Source organism: Suncus etruscus, chromosome 1 (genome assembly GCF_024139225.1).
Source record: "Suncus etruscus isolate mSunEtr1 chromosome 1, mSunEtr1.pri.cur, whole genome shotgun sequence".
Taxonomy (NCBI): domain Eukaryota; kingdom Metazoa; phylum Chordata; class Mammalia; order Eulipotyphla; family Soricidae; genus Suncus; species Suncus etruscus.
The window spans coordinates 137,579,076-137,603,022 of record NC_064848.1 but is presented as its reverse complement, the minus strand read 5'-3'; the positions used below and the strand labels follow the sequence as shown (position 1 = coordinate 137,603,022).

The 23,947-nt window shown below is 43.1% G+C and overlaps 1 protein-coding gene across 1 annotated transcript in view; it reads left to right on the top strand.

Annotated features, from left to right (window-relative positions):
* The window catches only part of RBM28 (RNA binding motif protein 28), a 39,652-nt gene extending 16,157 nt beyond the window's left edge, over nt 1–23,495 (top strand). The window contains exons 9-19 of the mRNA XM_049774370.1: nt 1,706–1,778; nt 3,499–3,608; nt 6,655–6,728; nt 7,611–7,746; nt 8,742–8,806; nt 11,566–11,724; nt 14,568–14,717; nt 15,140–15,214; nt 19,816–20,138; nt 21,337–21,436; nt 22,958–23,495. Coding sequence (XP_049630327.1) covers nt 1,706–1,778; nt 3,499–3,608; nt 6,655–6,728; nt 7,611–7,746; nt 8,742–8,806; nt 11,566–11,724; nt 14,568–14,717; nt 15,140–15,214; nt 19,816–20,138; nt 21,337–21,436; nt 22,958–23,095 — 1,403 coding nt within the window. The 3' untranslated portion in view covers nt 23,096–23,495. The remainder of the gene's footprint in view (nt 1–1,705; nt 1,779–3,498; nt 3,609–6,654; nt 6,729–7,610; nt 7,747–8,741; nt 8,807–11,565; nt 11,725–14,567; nt 14,718–15,139; nt 15,215–19,815; nt 20,139–21,336; nt 21,437–22,957) is intronic.
* Nucleotides 23,496–23,947: the final 452 nt, after the last annotated feature.

Here is a 23,947-nt window from a genome sequence, read left to right as displayed (position 1 = left end):
TAGCCCAAGAAACAGCTTTTTATTGAAGTGAAAATGATAGGCCTCTTAGAATCTTTTTTTCCCCCTAATTTTTATTATAATACCGTGATAATAAGTTATTCTGTTCAAACACCAGTTGCATCACCAGTGTGACCTTCCCTTCACCAGTTCCCAATCTCCTACCCACCACTATGGCCTGCCTTCATGCAGGCAGGAACAGATTTACTTCATATTGTTAGTTACAACACAAAGACAAATGGAATTATCAAAACTTAGATCGGCATAGGTCAACTTAAAATGATTGTTCTATCTCTCCATGGTGTTTTTAATGTCATTGTCTAAGGATTTACTGGTGCTCATTGAACATTCTGTTTTACTGTTTAGGCTCACTGAGCTTGGTAAATTTCTATGTAACTTTCCCTTCAGATTTCTTGGACTGCCACTACTATAAAATATTTTGACATATTGCAGTTCAGGATTTATAAATCTTAAACAAATTTGGTGATTTGGAAATTTGATAAGGTTAAGTCGCAGAGCTGGCTGTTTCTGTTGAAAACTCTAGGATATGGCATTGGGTAGTTCATGCAGAATGGGGACACTGCTTTATCCCTCCCCCTTACTGAGACTGCCAAAGAGGTATCAGTCTGGACTGAGCTACCTGGGAAGTACCAGCGGCCATTAATTTTTTTCCTCTTAGAAACTCTTAGAGAGCATGGTGGGAACTTTCCTTAGGCCACCCAGCTTCAGCATACTTCCTAGAAAAAGCACTACAGTGCATGTATAATACATAAATTAGGTGTTCCAGGGGCAGGAGCAATAGCACAACAGGTAGGGTATTTGCCTTGCATGCAGCCAACCTGGTTTCAGTTCCCAGCATCCCATATGGTTCCCCGAGTACTGCCAGAAATGATTCCTGAGCACATAGCCAGGAGTAACACCTGAATATTGCTGGGTGTGACCCAAAAAACAAAAACAAAAACTGGAGTTCTTCTTTATTCCCCTATGAGTATCTTTCCAGAAATTTCCTGCTGAAAAGGCAGTAAAATAAACTTACATCTTTTACTGTCTGCATATAGCCACATAATTATATCTAATTTTCTTTGTGGAGCCAGGAATTGAACTCAGGACATGTGCTCCATGAAGTGTGTGCTATACCACTTGAGCCACACCTCCAGCCCACTAGTTCATTTCTTCTATTGGTTTCCTATAATGGTTAATGAATTTGAACTCCTTTTCATGTCCTTAGTGGCACATTCTTTGTACACTTGTCTTATTTTGGGGCCATACCTAGTGGTGCTCAAGAGTTTATTCTTGGTGAGGTGCTCAGGTGCTCTGGCAGTACTCAGGGTCCATGTACTGGGGATTGAATTCGAATTGCCTGCATACAGAGCATGCATGCAACTCATTGAGCTATTTCTCTGGCCATTCCTTATTTATCTTTTATTTTTGGACCACAGCTGGCAGTGCTCGGGGGTTACTCCTAATTCTGTGCTCAGGAATCATTCCTAGCAGGCTCAGGGGTCATGTGAGATGCTGGGGTTTGAACCTGGGTTTGTCGTGTGCAAGGCAAGCTCTCTACCTGCTGTGTAATTGCTCCAGCCCCTCTTAGTCATTTCTAATTAGATATTTTTGTTATAGATTCATACAATATTTTTATGTATTTAAAGAAGTTAACCCTTTGTTTTAGACCTGTACAGATCTTTAAATTTGTTCTTTTTCTCTTCAGATATCAAAGTCTCAAAGAAGAAGAAGAGGAAATTACCTTCTGATGTGAATGAAGGGAAAACTATTTTTATCAGGTCTGTCTTTCTTGAGAATAGCTATTTATTTGCTTTCATGGTTTCTTCTGTATCTTCTCTTCTTCTTTGGTTTCTTTCCTTTTTTACTTCCCATAATTAAGAATTTTTTTTTTTTGGTTTTTGGGCCACACCCTGTGACGCTCAGGGGTTACTCCTGGCTATGCACTCAGAAGTTGCTCCTGGCTTCTTGGGGGACCATATGGGACGCCGGGGGATCGAACCGTGGTCCGTCCTAGGCTAGCGCAGGCAAGGCAGGCACCTTACCTCCAGCGCCACCACCCGGCCCCAATTAAGAATTTTTATCTACTTTTGTTTTGGGGCCATACCCAGCAATGCTCAGGGAATACTTCTGGCTTTGCAGTCATTTCTGGCAGTGTTTGGGATGCTAGAGATAAAACAAAATGGGATGCTAGAGATAAAACCTGGGTTTGTCTTCATGTAAGGAAGTACACTACCTGCTGTGCTATTTCTCTGGACCCAATCACTGTATATCTTTTAACTAATGACAAACTTAGGAAAGTAAAAAGGACTAGAGCTCTAGTATGAAGGGTGGGTGCTTGCCATGCAAGCAGCTGGCCCAGGTTTGATTCTCGGCACCACATCTGGTCCCCTGTGCACTATAAGGAATGATTTCTAAATGCAGAGCCAGGAGTAAGTCCTGAGCTCTGCCGGTTGTGCCCCCTAACCACAAAAAGGGTGTGTGTATGTGTATGTGATAAAATGCTGTCCGATGTGGCCAATGAAAGAAATTATGCTTCTAGGTTAGGATCTATCTTATTGCACAGCATCTCAGATCTCATTCACTCCATAGGGTAACATCATGTATTTAGTGATGTTGATTAAGGACTAGAAAAGGAAAAGTGGGGAAGACACAGAGCAGAAAGGTAGTATTGAGATTGAAGCCTTGCATGTGGTAGACCTCAGTTTGGTCCCCAGTATCCTGTACTTCCACTGAGCATCATTAAGAAAAATGTTTTTGTTTTGTTTTGGTACTTAGCTAGAAAACTACCATGTTTGCATTTACATTTTTTGGAATAATTTTATTTTATGGAATATGAACTGAAAAATTCTAGAGCAAAACTGGAGGAAGTGGCAGACTCTAGGAGAGAGGGAGAAAGGAACTGTGGGCGGAGGAGAGAGATGCTTTTTTTCCTTTGAGGAAATCCTTTTCATGTTGTATGTGTGTTTACATACAAAGCACTCTGCCAGTAAACTACATCTCTGACCCTTTATTTTTCCTAAAGATAGAATAGATATTTTATGAGGTGGCTCAGTGAGATTTTTCATATATAATTATACATACATATGCATAGATAAGATCTGGATTGTACTTGTGTGTGTTAGATATAGACACATGCATCATCCAGATCAAACTACAGAACATTTCAGTTTCCAGGAACTTTCCTATGGTTGTGTGCTGCGGTTTTGAAATAAATCTCTCTCTACAACTTTTGGTCTTTGCATATGTTCAAGTTTTAAAGTCCCTAAGGAGAGATTGATTGATGCATGAAGGATGGTCAATGGAGGCTGAGGGGCAGAGCAGTGTTCATAGGCCTAGTGATTGGCCCTTGGAGCCTCTGCTCTGTGTAGTTACACTTCTTGAACAAAGGACAGGAGGGTGTTTATGAGCTGGGGACCACTTCAGTTGATGTCTGACTCATCCAGATTGGGGCTTTCACTCTCTCCTTATTGACCTCCTGTTGACTATTGTATTCCGCAGAAACCTGTCCTTTGACTCTGAGGAAGAGGACCTTGGGGAGCTTCTTCAGCAGTTTGGAGATCTTAAATATGTGCGCATTGTCTTGCACCCAGACACGGAGCACTCAAAAGGTAGTTACCGTCAGCTGGACAGACGGACCATGCACACTGCCTAGGTGAACTGAGGGTGGAGTGTGCGCCATTCTGAGGGAGCCATGGTCTGTCCAGCCCAGGTTTCTAGTCCATAGTCTACCAAGGTCATTCTGAGGTTGTCTTCCATGCTGTCACACTCAGCACCTTTTATGGTGCCGCCAGCCATCATTTTGTCTGAGCTTTGTTCAGAGCCCTTGACTGTTTACTTTAGGGTCATGAATTTCATTTGTTGTTCTCCATTGAATTTCAAATGTGAGAACCATCTCATGGATATTAATCATTCCCCATTGCTTCAAATTACTGCTATCTTTTCAGTCGGTTTCCTTAGAGAGGGAAGTTGATGGAAACTCTGGTGTGGTAGCAGCAGTCAGCAAGAAAACTGCCATAGGAGAGCTGCCTTGTTTGTTTTTGTCCCCAAAGCTGTTTGTGACTGTAGGCTTGACCATTCCTCATTCTAGCTCATTGTTGTTTGGGTAAGCATCCTTTCGACTCATTTATCATTGTTTATTTTATTAACTGCATTTGGCTTCCTAAAGAAGGACATTCTTAATTCATTCTGATGCTGGACTCCTCTGAGATCTAGCTGAAGTTTAGAACCCTTGTCCCAGGAAAATTCCACTTCTAAGTTTATGGATTGTCTGGAACCTAGCCAGGGATTAAAAAAAAAAACAACAAAAAAACCTTCTTTCTAAACCTTATTTTCTGAATTGATGAGATCGGATCATTTTTTGATTTTTATTCAGCTAAAAAAAAAAAAAAACCAACCCAAAGATGTAAATAAGGCAGTATGATGGAATGAACACTGAACTGCTTCCTGGAGATTAGGGCTATAATCCTAGCTAAGCCACAGCCAGCCGGGTGATTTTTGGCAAGCCATTTATCCACTGTGAACTTCAGTTCTTATCTGTAAAATGAGTGGGTTCAACTAGAGTTGTCACTTAAGGTGCCTTCAGCGCTATTATTCAATTATTCTTGGATCTCTTCCACTTGCAGCATGCTTTTCTAAAAATGAGCAATTAGAATTGCAGAGGATATTCCAAGTTTGGGAGGACGTTGCTTCACTTTGACAGTTTTTATGCCTTTTTGAGTGTAGGAGTACCTTGGTACTTGCTGTGCAATGGAGCCTGTGGTTGACTAGCTCATTCTCTTTCTTGGTCAATTAATTTTATCTGAGAGTTAATGATATTAATAACTATTGTTTCCATTATATATTTTTCTTAATGCATTGTCTTCCCCTAGTTCATATGAAAGTTTTCTGGCATTTTTCTTGGCTACTCACATAGCTTAGCCTTGTTTTGTAATTAGTCTCTCAGCAGGCTGCTTTATTTCCTGGAAGAGCTAACGCTGAAGATGTGTTAAGATTGGGGAGACAACTCAAAGGCCAGGAGCACATGCCTATTATGCACTGGGCCCCAGGTTTCTTTCCGGGTACTTCAAATCCTCCTAGGCACTGCCTGGTAAAGCCATGGGGGCCCCCAACATCTCTTGGGAAACCTTCTGTCTGGAGTTGCAGGTGGAGGAAGAGATTGATTTTAGTTCTGATCCTGAGAATTCCAATCTATCTATTCAGAGAGAAGTGCCCTTTTTCATTGTCTCAAGGAAGTAATAGAATCTGGGGCTGGAGCAATAGCACAGAAGTAAGGCATTTGGCTGACCCAGGACAGACCTGGGTTCGATCCCCAGTGTCCCATATTGTCCCCAAGCCAGGAGTAACCTCTGAGGGTCACCAGATGTGGCCCCAAAACAAACAAACGAAAAGGAAAGTAATAGAATCTGCCTCTTAGCAACATACTAGCTATTATCTAGTATGATACACACCTCACCTATATGAGGCCTTGCCCCATACCATGATCTTAGCAACAGCAACTGAGAAATCTCCTTCAGTGTTTATTTTCTGTTTCTTCCATTTGAGTATCTGTTAGTGCTGGGCACTGTTGTTGATGCTAGAAAGGTAGATGCCCCCAAGACACAAACTGCTAATTTCTTTAGACTTTTGGGCTGTGGGTAGTTGCTTCCTGAGCAGATTGTATTAGGTATGAATCCTTGGCTCTGCTGGAGGAGGAGCTAGAAGCCTCCCTGAGAGGAGTTGGTTCTTGGGTCAGCCCTGTGACGAATGGCCTTTTGGTTGACAGCCACCATTCATTGTTTCAGTACTTAGTAGCTCTAGGAAATGTGGCTCTTTTCTTTCACATGAGGGACATGTAAGATTTTTTTGTTTGTGTATGGGTCACATTTGGAACTGTTCAGAGGTTATTCCTGGCTCTGCACTCCTGTGCAGAGTTACTCCTGGTAGTTCTTAGGGAACCGTCTGGGATGTGGATGATCGAACTGGGGTCGGCCACATGCCAGCTAAATACCCCACTCATGCCCCAGGTAAAGTGTTAATCTTTTATTTTCAAGAGGCCTCAGGTAGTTTATTTCTAAAAGACTCTAGGTGTCTTATTTTTTTGTTTGTTTGTTTTTAAATCCAAGAGACCCTGAGCGTTTTTTGTTGTTGTTGTTGTTGTTGTTGTTTTTTGTTTTTTTTTTTTTTGCAGAGGGTCAGTGGGCCAAATAAGTTTAGGAACCTCCTCCAGTCTAGGTCATGAAGTGGACCCATCATTTTCTGGCCACAACAGAGGCCAGCCATCTCCTCCAAGATACATCTCAATGTATCTCGGTGCCTCCCAAGTGAAGGTAATGCCTTCCTCTGAGATCTGTTATTCTTGCTTTAGGGTTTAGTCCACAGAAATGCGGCCGTGGATGTAGAATTCAGTGGTAAGCTGGTAACAAATCCATGTTTTGTGGATTGCTTTTAAGGTGAGAGGTGACGAGACTGAAGCTCTGAAAGGCACTGGGGGACCCAGATGAAGTCAGTAATATTTTTGGACGAGCTGGAGTGCTTTCTTATTGACTGAGCTTCCTGTGCCTGTAACAAAGAACCCAGGCAAAGGAAAGTCTGGCATCAACAGGGTGTTTCTGAGTTCACCTTCCTGCAGGCAGTGGGAACGTGGAGCCTCACGACCTCTCTTTCTCTTTGCTTTAGGTTGTGCCTTTGCCCAGTTCATGACTCAGGAAGCAGCTCAGAAATGCCTTGAGGCGGCTTCTCTAGAGCCTGAGGTAAGGACAACACTGCCTTCCCGAGAGGAAGGTGTCTCTATTTTCCTTCACCCTATAACTTGGGAAAGAGTGACTCCCCAGACAGCAGCTGGTTGCATGAAGTTCTGCTGTGCCACTAAGATGGAAGAGAGCACACGTGATACTCACGAGCATTTGGTGTGCTGGTCTCTTCAAGCACGGTCTCATCTAACCATTCTCAGCTCTTGAGGAGGAGGAGCTCAATTAGTGAGGTGGCAGTTAAATATAAATACCCACTGGTCATTGTGAGCCTGTAGATGAGGTTGATGACCTGAAAGATGATGGTAAGAAGGGATGAAGACTATCTGGGAAGGGGGATGACTATTTGAAAGAAAAAGTATGTGGGTGATAGAGAATTTTTCAACACCCAATAAAAATCATTTGGGGGGGGGGAGGACAAACTTGGTGACAGGAATTCCCCTGATTCAATGTTAATATGTACCTAAAATATTATTGTGAAAGTTGTGATCAAAATAAAAATTATATATTAAAAAAATCATTTGGAGATAAAGTTATCCCCTTTTGCCTTAAAATCCTAAGTTCTCAAGTAGAATTAGCGTTACCAATAGTTTAGTTTCTTTAGAATACTAAAAGTTTGCCTGTTCATACATCATTCTGTTTGTGTCCAATCAGCTTCCATAGAATGAGGGTTTGTGTTTGTTTTGTGGGCTTTGGCCACATTAGCAACGTTCAGGACTTACTCCTGGTTCTGTACTCAGGAATCATTCCTGGCAGTGCTCAAGGGGCCCATAGGTGGTACTAGAGACTGAACCTGAGTTGGCTGCATGCATTACAAGTGCCTTTTCTGTTGTGCTCGCTCTCTGGCCCTGCTTTGCATTTTAAGAGAGTTACAATGTGTTCCAGGTTGGTGGGCTTAAATTGAATGGCCGTCAGCTCAAAGTTGACTTGGCAGTAACACGGGAGGAGGCTGCAAAGCTTCAGACAAAGAAGGTGAAGAAACCGACGGGAACTCGGAACCTTTATCTAGCCCGGGAAGGCCGTGAGTAGTGGGCGAAGGAATTGGCTTCTGAGTAACTGGCCCAGTGCCATGACAATGACCTGGGGAGGGTCTGTTTGGGTGCATGTTTCAGATGAAAAACCTGGGAGGTTCTCTTTAATTCTGTTGCTTATCGTCCATGGTGGGTGTGCTTTTCTATTAGGAAACCTTCACCCAATTTGTGGGTTAACTAGTCCTGATTTCTTTTCTGCCTTGTTTGCCTTTTGGCCTTTCATCAGCTGATTGACAGGGCAAGGGGTACGAAGGAGGAAAAAAAAGCCCAAAGCATCTTTGCTTTTTTTTGTCATCATTTCTAAAGAGAGGTTTTCTGAAGGTGTTGAAATTATGACTAAAATTACTCTGGGATTATCCATGAATTTAAATGTGTACTCAGTATCTCTCCCTTAATGCCAGAGAAGTCTTTCGAAATGAGTTTTAATTGTAAAATTAAAAGGAATCTTTTTCTCTGGGTCATAGTTGGTAACCTGCCTTCTGCACAGTTGTGTCTCCCAGGCTATGCATGGACACCCATTAGTCTGTGCTACTTGACCTCTGTATAGCAATTGGCTATTTTCTATATAATTATCTCATCGTATAGCAATGGCCCCCAAGCATATAAAAATAGCGGTAATTCCTTATAGTACTGATTCTAGCCGGAGTGATGCTTATGTCCCAGATGACTAAAAGATATTCTCAGAGCTTCCTCTAGACCTTCCCTTATGACTTTAGCTATAGACAAGAAGCTTCTTGAGACAAGGGACAAAAAGAAAAACAAAATCTCACACAAAAATATTCAATTTTAGTCCGAGAGTAGCTCTGAGCCAAGAACTTAGCCCTGTTGCCTATTTCTGGGCCTACCCCCACATGCCTCTGTGTACTGGCCAGCATGGTCCTCTGGGTCCTGTTCAAAGAGCTTGCATCATTCAAATCACATTCCTCTGGTTGCTCCGGGAAAATTCCCTTGCCAATGCCTTGGCCTTATTCCCCTCTTTCTGCAGTGATTCGTGCTGGGACGAAGGCTGCAGAGGGTTTGAGTGCTGCGGATATGGCCAAAAGGGAACGGGTGAGTGGATGAGTCCAGTTCATCAAGAATCCGTAGCTTCTTCGCAGTCAGTATGTGATATGATCGAGTGCTTGAGATGTTCATCAAAATACCACACATCAGTCACAGACCTCAATTCTTGTTAGTCAGAAAAGTGCGCAGTAAAAAGCACACTATTCTATGGAGTAATTTTCTTCCCCAGTGCAGCATGCTTATGAAGTTAAGCCCAGGTCCTCAGATGTGCCAGGCTGTGCTTCTGAGGTATTTCCCCCAGCTCACCATATAGTAGTTTTATCAGCCAGTGTTAGATGCCATTGTAATGGCTGGCTCTGACTCTCAGTTTTTCTAATGCTCAGAAAATGTTTGCTAAACTGTATCCTTCTAGATCATACAGTAAATACTTTAGGGCTGTATGTAACAAGAATCAGTATAAATGGGTCCGGAGAGATAGCACAGCAGTGTTTGCCTTGCAAGCAGCTGATCCAGGATCAAAGGTAGTTGGTTCAAATCCTGGTGTCCCATATGGTCCTCCGTGCCTGCCAGGAGCTATTTTTGAGCAGACAGCCAGGAGTAACCCCTGAGCGCCGCCGGGTGTGGCCCAAAAACCAAAAAAAAAAAAAAAAAAAAAATCAGTATAAATGTGGAATAACATGCAAGACACATCAGGGCAGGAATGTAGCTTAGTGGTAGAAGTTATATGCTGCTTGCAGAAAGCCTAGATTCAGTCCACTTGTGTGAATTGAAATTACTAGAATAAAATGTACGGTATGTCTAAGAGGTAAAATTGTCTGTTTTGGTACAGAGGTTGATATCTCTAGATTATAAATCATATCATGAAAACGCTATATTGTTTTGTTTTTTGATTTGTTTTTGGCCACACCCAGAGGTACTCAGGAGTTAATCCTAGCTCTGTGCTCAGAAATCATTCATGGTAGGCCCAAGGAACCACATGGGATGCCGGGAATTGAACCCAGCTCTATCTCCAGTCTGCAGCTTGCAAGGCAAACGTCCTGCCACTGTGCTATCACTCTGGCCCCATGAAAACACCATATTGTTATGAAATTTCTACTAATAACTGATCTATAAGTTCCTTTGCCTCTTGATATATTTGCTAGTAGTTATATTAGTTCCCAATAATATTTCCATACAGCTTCTCAAAAGTTAGGTCATTTTTTTATTTTTAAAGATGCATAACCATGAACAAAACTGTAACAGACCTTGCAAATAAAGCTAATTTCAGTTGTGAGCACTTGGGAATTATTGATTTGAGGGGCAGGGATGGAAAGGGGCATTAAATGCCTTTTCCTCATCCTAGTGCATTAATGATATATGTAATTTTCTCTTAAAATTGATATTTTTTAAAAGTAAGATTATATGTATTATAATTCATAGCAGATAAAACTTTTCCTGAGAGAAAAATCAGAACGTTTGAACTGTTGAAATAGTATGATCGATTCTTCAGAGATCTTTTAAGTTTTTATTTCCAGATATTCTAGAATTTATTTTTTGGGGGGGCAGTTTACACCTGGCAGTGCTCAAGGGTTACTCCTGAATTACTCCATAATGGGATGCTGGAAGTTGAACCCAGGTTGAGCTGAACACTTGCAAGGCAAGCACTCTGTTATCCCGTTAGACTATTGCCCCCCATCCGGTTTTAACAAATTTGTCAAACAAGGACTAAAAGGGTCCAGGGACTGAACTAGGGCCTCCTCCAGCCAAACAAGTGAGAAGATGTGATGGAAGAAAATAATTCACTGGAAACATTTTTCATTAGCCTGATTCTGAGAACTGAGGGGAAGCCAACTGCTGGCCCTTTGTAGTGTAGAAGAAGCCTTGTTATAGAAGCAGAGCAATGACCTGTCTATGCCATTCCTTGGCCTCTAGGTGGCAGAGTTGAGACGAGCCTATAGTCTGTCAGGGCGTTTCTAACCAAAATCCACTTCCTTTTGGAAGGGCTGGATCCTTAGCTGGAGTTGTTGAAGACCTTTGTGAGGGCATAGATACAAACGACAGTATTATTTATTGTCTGCACTGGGTTAGGTTTTGAGCTCTGGATTTTCAATTCCTGTGTTCTACTTCAAGTCAGTGTTGTTGTTGTTTTTAATTGTTTCTTGAGCATTCTCCACCAAGCAGAGCTTGGGACTTACTCCTGACTCTGCATGTGGGGACCACAGGATGCAAGGGATTTTAATCTGAGTGTTGGCCGTGTGAAGACAGGTGCCCTACCCAACCCAATATGTTAATATGTTATGGTTCCCGCCCTCTCATATCAAATGGGGGTTGGGGGCAGGAGAGAGAGAGAGAGAGAGAGAGAGAGAGAGAGAGAGAGAGAGAGAGAGAGAGAGAGAGAGAGAGAGAGAGAGAGAGAGAGAGAGAGAGAGAGAGAGAGAGAGAGAGAGAGAGAGAGAGAGAGAGAGAGAGAGAGAGAGAGAGAGAGAGAGAGAGAGAGAGAGAGAGAGAGAGAAAAGCAGGAAGAGGAGAGAGAGAGAGAGAGAGAGAAAAGCAGGAAGAGGGGATGAATTTGAGAGAGGGGGGGGAGGGGATGGATTTGTGCTTTTGACCCATACTTTGTAGTTGCTCAGCAGATATTGGTATGGTTCTCTGGGGTCACTCCCCACTTCAGGGGGTACTCAGGGAAGAGACCCTTTTAGGCCAGGGACTGAACTGGGGCCTTCTCCAGCCAAAGAAAGTGCTCTGACCTTTGGAGCCATCATCTTATCTCAGGACCCAGGTTTTTTGCAGAGGGCCGTTGTGTTGCTAACACTTTATTGTTCTTCCAGTTTGAGCTGCTGAAGCATCAGAAACTCAAGGATCAGAACATCTTTGTCTCCCAGACCAGGCTCTGCCTGCACAATCTCCCAAAGGCCGTGGATGACAAGCAGCTCCGAAAGTTGCTGCTGAGTGCCACCAACGGGGCAAAAGGAGTGAGGATCAAGGAGGTGAGAATCTGTCCAGAGGCCAGCTACATAGCTATTTCAGGATATCATGTTCTCAGATGCTCAGGTTGGGCTTTTTGTTTCTTTTGGGACCCCACCTGGCAATGCTGAGCAATTAACTTCTGGCTCTGTGCTCAGGTCATTCCTGGTGATGCTCTGTAGACCATATGCTGTGATGGTCACCTAACCAAGTTCAGCTGCATGCAAGGCAAGCGCCTTAACCCTTGTACTATCTTTTATTCCTGGATCTGGTTTTGAACTCAGTGTTAACAGATAAAATTTGAGCTTGGCTCTTTTTCTTTTTCTTTTCTAAGAGCACTTTCATGTCTGACCTCATTGCAGCAAAATATAGAGAGATTCTTGCCAGGGTAAATTAATTTGGCTAACATTTCTTGAATGTCTGCTGAATGCTTAGTATTAGAGCAGGTGCTATAAATTCCTTAATAGGAGCTGAAGCGATATCACAGTGGCAGGGCATTTGCTTTGCACACAGCTGGACCTGGATGGACCTGTACCCCATATGGTTCCCTGAGCCTGCCAGGAGCAATTTCTGAGTGCAGAGCCAGGAGTAACCTCTGAGAGCTACCGGGTGTGGCCCAAAAACTAAAAAAAAAAAAAAAAAAAAAAAAAAAAAATATTTCTTAACAGCCTTATAAATAAAAGTTTGTTATTGGGGCCAGGGATGTCACTGAGCAGCAGAGCACCTGGCTCCTGTGCAAGGCTCTGGGTTCCATCTTCTGGAAATTACACAAGAGACTGTGCCCTGCCATCTCTTTGCAGACACCAACCACTTAATAAAATTGCTTCAAGGGTTGCTTCTATAGTTGTATAATTTCTCCTTTCAGTATCCACCATACTTAATAAATGTTTGTTCATTTCAAATCTGCTAACTTGGGCTGGGTAGAGTGCTCAATGGGCTGGAGCATGGTCCTGGCATGCCCCGGCTGCAATGCTGGGTGCATCATGGTCTCTTGAATACCATTAAGTGAATATCATTCCTACTTTCTTTATTTTTTTGGTCACTAGTACTGCTAATGGGAAAGTCTCAAAAGTAAACAAAAAACCCCAAATGAAACCTATTGTTAGTTAGAGCAATAAGGTGTATTTCACAAGTTTTGCTATATTTTATATAGTTATATGTATTTGTAATACATTTGTATTTACTACATTTTGCAACTTCCCTTTAATTCTTTCATATAGTGATTCATGGGGCCAGAATGAGTACATTAGGTTGGGCGCTAGCTTTGTATACAACTGGCCTGGGTTTGAGCTCCATCACCCCACTAGGAGTGATTCCTGAGCTCAAGAGCCAGGAATAACCCCAGAGCAACAACACAAAACAAAAGAAACAAACAAGCAAAAAAACCTAGCGACTCTGCAAAAGTCTAAGCTTCCTGAGAATGGAACCTCATTTTCTGGATCCCACTAAGTGTATGTGACACAGTTGTAGGCTCAGAGTAGATTTTTGGATGTCTACCAAATGCAGCATCTAAATGGCCCCTGTGACTAGACTTCTCTATCCCATGATCTTTGATTTTAGGAGTAGTAAATAGTGTGTGAAAGACCGGTTTCTCCAAATACCTCTTGTACCTTGGAACCCCATATGCCTGTTTTCTCTGACTTGGGGATTCAGGGCAAAGTTGTGGTACAGAGGATCTGCCCCAACCAGAGACCTCTGATGCTGCTTCTTGTCTTTGTGAAACTGTGTGCTGGGCCAGCTCTTAACTATGCCTGAAACGTCTCTGCTATCTAAAGCCGCCAGGCCTTCCTCTTCCCTCTAATAATTCCCTGTTGGAATGGCTACGAAGTGATGAGATCTCTGGGCAGCATTTCTTCCATGCTGATACACACCAAAAGCACCCTGTAGCTCTCAATTTGTATGTATTATCCTATTACCAAAAATGTTTTTAAGAAGTGATTATCATTTTTCCTTAGGAAGTTTATCTTATATGCATGTTTATTTGAGGTCTGTGTTGATGTGGCTACCATATTTTCTGGTGTATAAGACGACTTTTGAAACAAAATAGTCAACCAAAAATCAGGGTTTGTCTTATACGCCGAGTATATCCCGAAAAATGTTTCAATATGCCGCTAAATGAAAATTGTCTGAATATTGCCACAAAATGAATTTTCCAACTCGATCCTGCACCAATCACTGCCAGGCTGCTCGGACCGCCTCTCTAACTCAGCCAATCCAAGCAGGCTTTTTATGCATGCAAATTAGACAATGTTCTGGACCCGAATCTACACTGTAAAAAGCCTGCTCAGATTGGCCAGAGTCAGAGAGGAAGTCTATTACAGTATAACCTTTGGACCTTTGCTTGTTGTGATTGGCTCACTGTGGTACATGAGCACAGGAGCACATGCATCACATGCAGCACAGGAATGGTCTGTCTGATACAGCGAATATAGACCTAAACCTATGTTTTAACTGCAAAATTAGGGGGTTGTCTTATATGCCCAGTTGTCTTATATGCCGTCAAATACAGTAATATTTATTATTTGTTTTATGTTCTCGGTGGGATATTTACTAAGACAGACATTCCAAAGTGTTATTCTAGTACAATTCTATGGTGTATGGCAGGAATAGTGATGGAGAGTCTGGGCTAGTAATCCTGTTTCTTTTATTTTTGTCTTTTAGGCCACACCTGGCAGTGCTCAGGGGCTACTGGTTCTATGCGCAGGGGTTATTCTTAGTTCTGTGCTCAGGATATGTGGTGCTGGGTATTGGACCAGGGTTGGCCGCATATAGGGTAGACACCTGTACTCACTCTCTGGACATAGCAACCTGACTTCTTACTGAATTTGTTGAGGTGCCAGATCTCAGAAAGACTTTCTTCTCCCAGTGCAGAGTGATGCGAGACCTTAAAGGAATCCAAGGGAACACGAAGGGGCAGTCGTTGGGCTATGCCTTTGCTGAGTTCCAGGAGCACGAGCATGCTCTCCGGGCCCTGCGCCACATCAACAACAACCCAGAAATCTTTGGACCGCAGAAGGTGAGCCTCAACCTGGGGGTAGGCTCAGCCTTGAGGCTGCCTCCAGTCTCTCCTCTGTGTCTGTGAGCAGGGGAGGGGCTGGATGGTCAGTGGGGCAGGATGGAGGTGGGCTTTTGGGACTCACCCTTAGCCTTGGAGGAGTGATGACCTCTGACTTGCCAGAAAGAGGGCAGTAGTGGGAACAGCTTGGTTTAGCACCCACAGTGAAGATCTAATGAAGGGCTTGTTCTCTCCCTCTTCCCCACTCTCTCTCCTTCACCTCTCCTCTTCTCCTTCCTCTTCCCTTCTCCTCTCTCCCTCTTTTTGTCCCCATCTCCCTATTTCTACTCTCCCCCATTCTTTCTCCTTTACCCTTCTCCTTCTCTTCTCTCTCTCCCTCATTTCCCCTCTCCCTTTCTCTTCTCCTCTTTCTCTTCCCACAGAGACCAATAGTGGAGTTCTCTTTGGAAGATCGACGGAAACTTAAGATAAAGGAGCTAAGGATTCAACGAAGCCTGGTACTAAACTTCACAACATGTTTAAAATATTTTTTTTTCCCTTGTGTTCATTTCTTTTTGAACCATGTTGATCATAGCCCACTCCTGGCATACTGGTTGGGGGGGAGGGGCATCCTTTCCATAGTTCCCCCCCCTTCTTAAATGTCTCTGGCAGTGTGAAGCCTGATCTACCTAGTACTGTTATTCGGAGAGTTGGGGTGGCCGTGGGACATACTGTAGGTACTCAGGACTGTTCCTGGCTCTATGCACAGGGATCACTTCGGGAGGTGCCGGGGGACCATATGCGGCTCTGGGAATTGAACCGGCGTCCCTGCATACAAGATTGATGGCATAACGGCTATATTGTCTCCCTATCTCCACATAGTGTGACAGAAAGAGCAGGGACTTTGGAAACACAAATACTCATGTTCCAGTTCTGGCTCTGTCCCTTCCTTGCCTCCCTTGGCAAGTGATTACCTCTCTCAGTTTCGGTTCCGAGTTGTAAAATGGGGCTGACAACCTCTGGCTCGCATGATTGATGAAGATTGAGTGCGATCGCCTGTGTCATTAGCCTCGCATGCTCCACGTCAACACGCGCTCAGTGCTCTTTCTCTTCCCTGCACTCCTGGACATTCAGGGCCAGGTTGCCCTGGGTACTCAAAATTGCTCTTCATTCAGAATCTCTTCACTTGCACTTATGCCAAATGCTAGCTGTCTATGTAAAGTGGTATTTGGACATGACTGGCTAATAGAGGAGCAGCTGCTCATAGTTGATACGTGGCCCTGGGTCAGATATCTTGGCCTGACTGTTGTTCAAGATACCTTGATAATGCTAGAGGTAGACTTATTTACTGCTGTTCCCCCCATTTGTTCTATTTGTTTCATTTACTTCAATACATACTAGTTTTTGTTTTTGTTTTTGTTTTTTGCTTACTATTAGTAGGGTCTTTGGAAATAGTTGTACCTGTTCCTTGACTGAAGGATTCTTCTAACACAGTTTTCATTTCAAGTCAGATATACTTTAGCATTTCCCCACTCAGTTCTGCTTCTTTACTTTGCTTGCTTTTTATCTTTATTTAAGCACTGTAATTACAAATATGATTGTAGTTGTATGATTTCAGTCATGCAAAGAACACCCCCCTTCACCAGTGCAACATTCCCACCACCAATGTCCCAAATCTCCCTCCTCCCCACCCCACCCCTGCCTGTATTCAAGACAGGCTTTCTACTTCCCTCTTTCATTCACATTATTAGGATAGTTCTCAATGTAGTTATTTCTCTAACAGCACTCATCACTCTTTGTGGTGAGCTTCACGTCATGAGCTGCACCTTCCAGTCCTCATCTCTTTTGTCTCTGAGAATTATTGCAAAAATGTCTTCCATTTTTCTTAAAACCCATAGATGAGTGAGACTATTCTGCTTCTATCTCTCTCCCTCTGACTTATTTCACTCAGCATAATAGATTCCATGTATATCCATGTATAGGAAAATTTCATGACTTCATCTCTCCTGACAGCTGCATAATATTCCATAGTGTATATGTACCACAGTTTCTTTAGCCATTCATCTGTTGAAGGGCAACTTGACTGTTTTCAGAGTCTGGCTATTGTAAATAGCACTCCAATGAATATAGGTGTAAGGGAGGGATTTTTTGTATTGTATTTTCGTGTTCCTCAGGTATATCCCTAGGAGTGGTATAGCTGGATTGTATGGGAGCTCAATTTCCAGTTTTTGAAGGAATCTACATATTGCTTTCCATAAAGGTTGGACTAGATGGCATTCCCACCAACAGTGAAAAAGAGTTCCTTTCTCTCCACATCCCTGCCAGCACTGCTTGTTTTCCTTCTTTGTGATGTGTATCAATCTCAGTGGCGTGAGATGGTACCCCATAGTTGTTTTGATTTGCATCTCCCTGACAATTAGTGGTATGGAGCATCTTTTCATGTGCCTTTTGGCCATTTGACTTTGCTTGTTTTGATATGTCTTTCTTCCCTCCATTTAGATGAGTTTTGAACAGTAAATATTTTATTCCTTCCATTCATATCCTCGCCCTTTAGAAATAAAGATTGTCATATAGCAGACATAAGGTAGAACCTATCTAGATTTTTAAGGTGAAAAGGACACAGTGACAGATTATTTTATTAATTTCACTGGAACCTTTGTTTTTTCTTTCATTTTGGCGCAGTATAAGCTAAACATCCTTTCTGCCTTCCTTCTCAAACCCTTTCTCCTGTGTCTTCACTTCTTCATTCATTCACCTCTACTTCTCTCTGTGTAAATTAGTTTCTCATCTAGGAATAAGTTCTTTTATTTTAGTTAGGATTTGTGAGTTTTTTGTTGTCTTTCTTTCTTTTTTCTTTTCTTTTTTTTTTTTTGGTTGGTTGTTTTTGGGTCACACCCGGAAGTACTCAGGGGTTATTCCTGGCTCCACGCTCAGAAATCATTCCTGGCAGGCACGGGGGACCATATGGGATGCTGGGATTTGAACCAGTAACCTTCTGCTTGAGAGGCAAACACCTTACCTCCATGCTATCTTTCCAGCCCCTTGTTGTTTAATTCTTTGTTTATTTGGTGCTCAAGATTTATTCCTGACTCTATGCTCAGGGATACTTTTGGTGGGCTTGGGGGACCCTATTGGATGCTGAGGATTGAATCTAGTCAGCCATGTGGGAGGCAAGCACCTTACATGCTGAACTATGAATATTTATGCAAGGTGTGTCTACGGGTAGCAGATTTCCTCAATTTGCCTTTATTTCTCTGTTTTTTTGATGACTCCTTTAATTGAGTACAGAATTCTGGGTTTTTAATTTTTCTTACAGGAGGTTAAATATCTTGTTCTACTCTATTGCCACATGGCTTCTGAGGAGAAAATCTCATTTAATTTTGTCTTTGGTTCTTATAGGTAAGGGATTTCCCACCTTTTGGCTTCTTTCAAGATTTTCTCTTTATCTTTGATTTTCTTTTTTTTCTTTCAGAAATCATATCGATTTTATTTGTTTGTTTTGGGACACACCTGGCAATACTCACAGGCTGTTCCTGGCTCTGCACTCAGGAGCACTATTTCTGATTGTACTCAGGTCACCGTATAATATATTGAGAATCAAACCCGGGTTGGTCATGTACAAGGCAAAAAGCCTTACCTGTTGTTGCTTCAGCGCCTCATCTTTGATTTTCTGCAGTTCGAATTAAAAGTGCTTAGTTGTAGATATTTTGGTATTGTTTATTTTTACGTTTTGGTAGAAGTTTTGGAATTTCACATGCTTGGTGTTCTCTAAGCTTGCTTTCTTCTCTCCTTCCCCTTATATATTTATTTTTATATAATTTTGGGTCACACCCAGCGATGCTTAGAAATTACTCAGGAGTTAACTCCTGGTAGTATTTGGGAAATTGTAAGGGATGCTCTGTGCAAGGCAAGTGCCCTAACCATTGTACTCTCTCTAGTCCCCTCTAAGCTTTCTGAATCTGTTGTTTAGTGTCTTTTTTTTTTTTTTTTTTTTTTTTGGTTTTTGGGCCACACCCGGCGTTGCTCAGGGGTTACTCCTGGCTGTCTGCTCAGAAATAGCTCCTGGCAGGCATGGGGGACCATATGGGACACCGGGATTCGAACCAACCACCTTTGGTCCTGGATCGGCTGCTTGCAAGGCAAACGCCGCTATGCTATCCATCCGGGCCCTAGTGTCTTTTTAATGTTAGAAACTTTATTTAAAAAAAAATTTTGGCTCATACCCAACGATGCTTAGGGATTACTCCGTTCTCAGGAATCAATCTTGCTCTTATGTATGTAAGGCAAAAGCCCTACCCGCTGTTCTACCTCTAGCCCCCAAATTTTAGTAATTTCTTAGTCCTCATTACTTCAAGTAATTATGGTTTTCTCATCACATGCTTATTACATCTTTATCAGTTGTTTATGTCCTTACCTTGTACCTATTTTTTTTTGTTTTTTGTTTTTGTTTGTTTTTTTGTTTGTTTTTATGCCACACCTGGTGGTGCTCAGGGGTTACTCCTGGCTATCTGCTCAGAAATAGCTCCTGGTAGGCACAGGGGACCATATGGGACACCGGGATTTGAACCAACCACCTTAGGTCCTGAATCGGCTGTTTGCAAGGCAAATACCACTGTGCTATCTCTCCAGCCCCATACCTATTTTTTCTTTCTGTAGCTTTTGAGTCGTGGCCATGGTGCTTGTAGTCTGCTTGTCATTTTCAGCAGAAATTCTAGGAATGGAAATAGTGACTTTGTGACTTTGTGACTCCACTCATAACCTGTTACAGTCTTGGGCTTTGTGAATTATTTGTGTTTGCTTTCCACATAGTTGTGGGTAACTGTTTGGGAAGATGCCCATTCTTTCACCTAACCCCTTTAAAGCACTCTGCTTTTCCAGCAAGTAATCCTCATCCTCAGAAACCAGATGACTCTCTCTTTGTTTTTGGTTTTTGGGCCACACCTGGCGGCACTCGGGTTACTTCTGGCTCTGCGCTCAGAAATCGCTCCTGGCTCAGGGGGCCATATAGGAATCTGGGGATTGAACCTGAGTTTGTCCTGGGTCAGCCTGAGTGCAAGGCAAATGCCCTACTGCTGTGCTACCACTCTGGCCCCAGTTGACATTCTCTTACTTTATACAGCAGAAAGTGAAGTCCAAGTCCACAAGTGGTGAGCCCCAACAAGGGCAGCCGAAGACTAGAAAAGACCAGCCTCAGAGAGCAGCTCAGAACTACACTCAGTCACAGTGCAAGGCCCCAGCTGGGCAGAAGGGGAAGCCGGATACTGCACCTCAGAACCACACTCGATCACAGCGCAAGGCCCCAGCTGGGCAGAAGGAAAAGCTGGATGCTGCCTCCTGGGCAGGCTTTCAGACCAAGGCTGAGGTGGAACAGGTAGAATTGCCAGATGGAAAGAAGAGAAGGAAGGTCCTGGTGCTCCCATCCCATCGAGGCCCCAAAATCCGGTGAGTTACAGATGATAACTTGGAACAGTGGGTGGTGCGGAGAGGGGGTGTTTCTGCCTTGCACTCTCCTCTTCGCTTTTTGTTTTTTTGTTTGTTTTTTGTTTTTTTGTTTTTAGTTTTTGAACCACTCCTGGCTATGCGCTCAGAAATCGCTCCTGGCTTGGGGGACTATATAGGATGCCTGGGGGATCGAACCACAGTTCATCCTAGGTCAGCCATGTGCAAGGCAAACGCCCTGTCACTGCGCCACTGCTCTGCCCCCTGCTGTTTGTTTAGATGCAAGGAAAACTAGTACTATGTTGGTCCCCCAGGAAAGGTTGATGGACATGTACCTCTCCATCATCAGGATGGTATTCTTGCACCCAGGGAGGCAGGCTCAGACTATCAGAGAGGCTTCTGAGCCTTCTAGAACTGGCTTTCTTGTTATTTCCCTCTTCTGAAAAGCTGACCCCTATCCACTTTAGGTCCCCTTTCAGCTGAGCTCTATTTACACTTCTCTGTCTGGGGAGTCAGATTAATGTTATGAACCAAAATAGGTCTGTATGAAATGATTGTTAAACTTTGTTGTTGTTGTTGTTGTTGTTGTTGTTGTTGGGCTACACCCTGCAGTGCTCATGGTTTACTCCTGGACCTATACTGAGGGATCACTCCTGGCAGTTCTTAGGATATCAGATGGGTGCTGGGAATTAAATCTGGGTCAACTGCATGCAAGGCAAATGCCCTACGCACTGTACTCTTGCTCTGGCCCCTATACTTGTTAACATATTTTGAGGTATCTTTGTTTTTTGTTTTTTTTTTTAATTATCATTTTTGCTTTGTTTTATTTTGGGGCCACACTTGTGGTGCTCAGCAGTTACTCCTGGCTCTGCATTCAGAAATTGCTCCTGGAAGGCTCAGGGGACCATATGGAATGCCAGGAAGCCAACCCAGGTCCATCCTGGGTCAGCCATGTGCAAGGCAAATGCCCTACTGCTATGTGTTCTATCTCTCCAGCTCCGTCTATGATATTTTAAATAAGAACAAAAAATACAATGGACACACATAGGAAATTCTCTACCCGTGTGTCTATTTAGAGTGACTTATCATGGACTTAGAGCTGGCATAAGAAAAGGACTTTTTTCTTCTGGGCTGAGAACCTCCAGGGTGCCAATTAGGGGAGGTATATAAGAGTGACGTTTACTTGGCCATCTTATTGCAGATTGCGGGACAAAGGCAAAGTCAAGTCTCTCCCTCCCAAAAAGCCAAAGCCTCAGATCAATCCACAGAAGCAAGAGAAACAGAAATCACCTTCCAATCAGGTGAGTTCCCTGGAGTACAAGACTGGAGTGGCCTAGCTCTGCAGGGAGCTGGCAGCTTCTTGTCTCTTGATGAACTGAACTAAAAGAAATGGTTTCTGGCTACAGGACTGTAGTATTTTAAAGACTCTGAGGCACGCTGTCCTAAAAGTAAAAATAGTGAGGTGACAGCAGAAATGGTTTCTGGCTACAGGACTATAGTGTTTTAAAGACTCAGAGGCACACTGTCCTAAAAGTCAGAATAGTGAGGTGACAGCCCCATTTACCAGTTCTTCTGCTTCAACAGTGATCTGGTTTACCTGTTTCTCAGTACACACTTTCCATCCCACACCCCTCTAGTAAAGCAAACTCCACATATATCAGTATGAACATGGGATCTGTTGCTCAGCAGAATAGCTCAGTGCTTCTCTGAGTGATCAGGTGGTTATACACACACTTACCGCAATTATTCTGTCCTTGAAATTGGTCTTTTCAAAAACAGACTCATTCTTTTTCTTGTTTGATTTTTGTTTTGGGGCTACAACTGGTGGTATTTAGGAGTTCCTCTTGACTGCACTCAGGAATCACTTTTGGAGGTACTCAGGACCATAATGGGGTGCTGGGGATCAAATCTTGGTGAATTGCTTGCAAGGCAAGTGCCCTAATCGCTGTACTATATCTCTTTACCCACCTCCACCCCCAAAATCTGCTCCTAAATACTTGAGGCCAAACTTTATTTTCCCTTTTTGGACCCTTTCTTTTAAAAAAAAAAACCTTCATTTATTGATTGATTGATTAGTTGTTGGGCCACACACAGTGGTGCTCAGGGATCACTCCTGGCTCTGCACTCAGAAATCTCCCCTGGCAAGCTGGGGAACCATATGGGATGCCGGGAATCCAACCGAGTCCCTTCCCCAGTTGGCCACATGCAAGGCAAACACCCTACTGCTGTGCTATCTCTCAAAAGGGCCCATGGACCCTTTCTTTTAAGGTAGAAGATACATTGTCTTGGGGCCAAAGCAATAGCACAGTGGATAGCACAGCTGCTTTGCACACAGCTGACCTGAGTTTGATTCCCAGTATCCCATATGTCCTCTGAGCCCACTAGGAGTGGTTCCTGAGTGCATAGGAGTAACAGGAGTAACCTTTGACCAAAAATTAAAAATTTAAAAAAAAATTGTCTTCTCACTCATTCATGAAGTCATGTCTCTGGGAAGTCTTTGGCATCTACCATCCTATTATACAGTGCCTTAGCTCTGAAATTCTGTAAACCGCACTCACATAATCTTGGTGACGGCATGGGCAGATAAGAACTCCCAGACTTGCCTGCTCGTCTGCCGGGACATTTGTGGGTGCATTTGGGAACTGGAAGTGAAAGCCTCTGAGATGCCTGATTAGTGGGGGCCTGCTCTTGGCATCCAGGGCTGACCTCCCTATGGCAAATTTTCTGGGGAGCTTCCCAGTTAAGGGTTACTTTCTCTCTTTGGAAGCCTGAGTGTAAGGGGATACTCATGCTGAAAATGGTTTCTTTTCTTTCATTTGTAGGCACCTCAGAAAAAGACTGCTAAGAGAAATAAGGCAGAGATTCGGTTCAACCAGCTGGTCCAACAGTACAAGCAGAAGTTACTGGGACCTTCTAAAGAAGCTCCTCTTGCTAAAAGGAGCAAATGGTTTGACAGCTGATGGCAGCCATCTGGAGAAGCTGGACTGTCACTCCTTGTTAAGCTCCCAGGCTCCCTTCCTTCCACCTCTCATTGATTGTGGGAAAAGAAACCCCACAACACTGCTCTGGGGACTCCCTGTTCTGTTTACGTCTGAACTTTGCTCCCTCCCTAGTGTGTGGTCAGGTAACCACAAAGAGAATTATCAGGAAATCATTCAGCTGCTTGTGGTATATTATGTGGAGTAATGTATGTGGTTGTGTCTTCAATTATTACCCATTTTAAGTCTTTATTTCTCAAGTGGAAGCAGTTGTAAAATGCACTTTGAGTGCTGAATGTTGAAGATGTATATTTTATGAAGTGTCTTCTCTAAATGAGGTATTTTGTGGCTTTTTGAATAACAGACTGTGTCTCACTTCTAATGTCTATGAATCTTTCATTATTTATAAGCGTTTTACATTTCTAACTCCAATTCAGTTAGATCATCCTTCAGAGTGCAGAAATTGATCAAGTAAGAGCAGAGACAAATGGTTTTCAAGTAATATTGGAGGGTGGGAGAAAGTAATTGAAAGTAGTAAACCCCGAGAGAATGGTGCCTAGTACATATTTGCCAGATGTGAGTGTTTGGTGATTGCCTATCCGTGGTTTGCAGTGGCCCATATACAAACAGCCAGACACTAGACACAGCCATTAGCTCTTGTCATGCCTAACCTGTACTTTCTCTCTTGATCACCTGTTCTGTGGATTGAGTACATAGCAAATACCAGAGAGAGAGCCAGAACATGAGGCCTAGATTCAATTCTGGTCTGACTTTAGCTAGGAGGTGGCTGTGAACTGGATCTGGACTACCTGTGCCTTAGAGCGAGGAGGAATC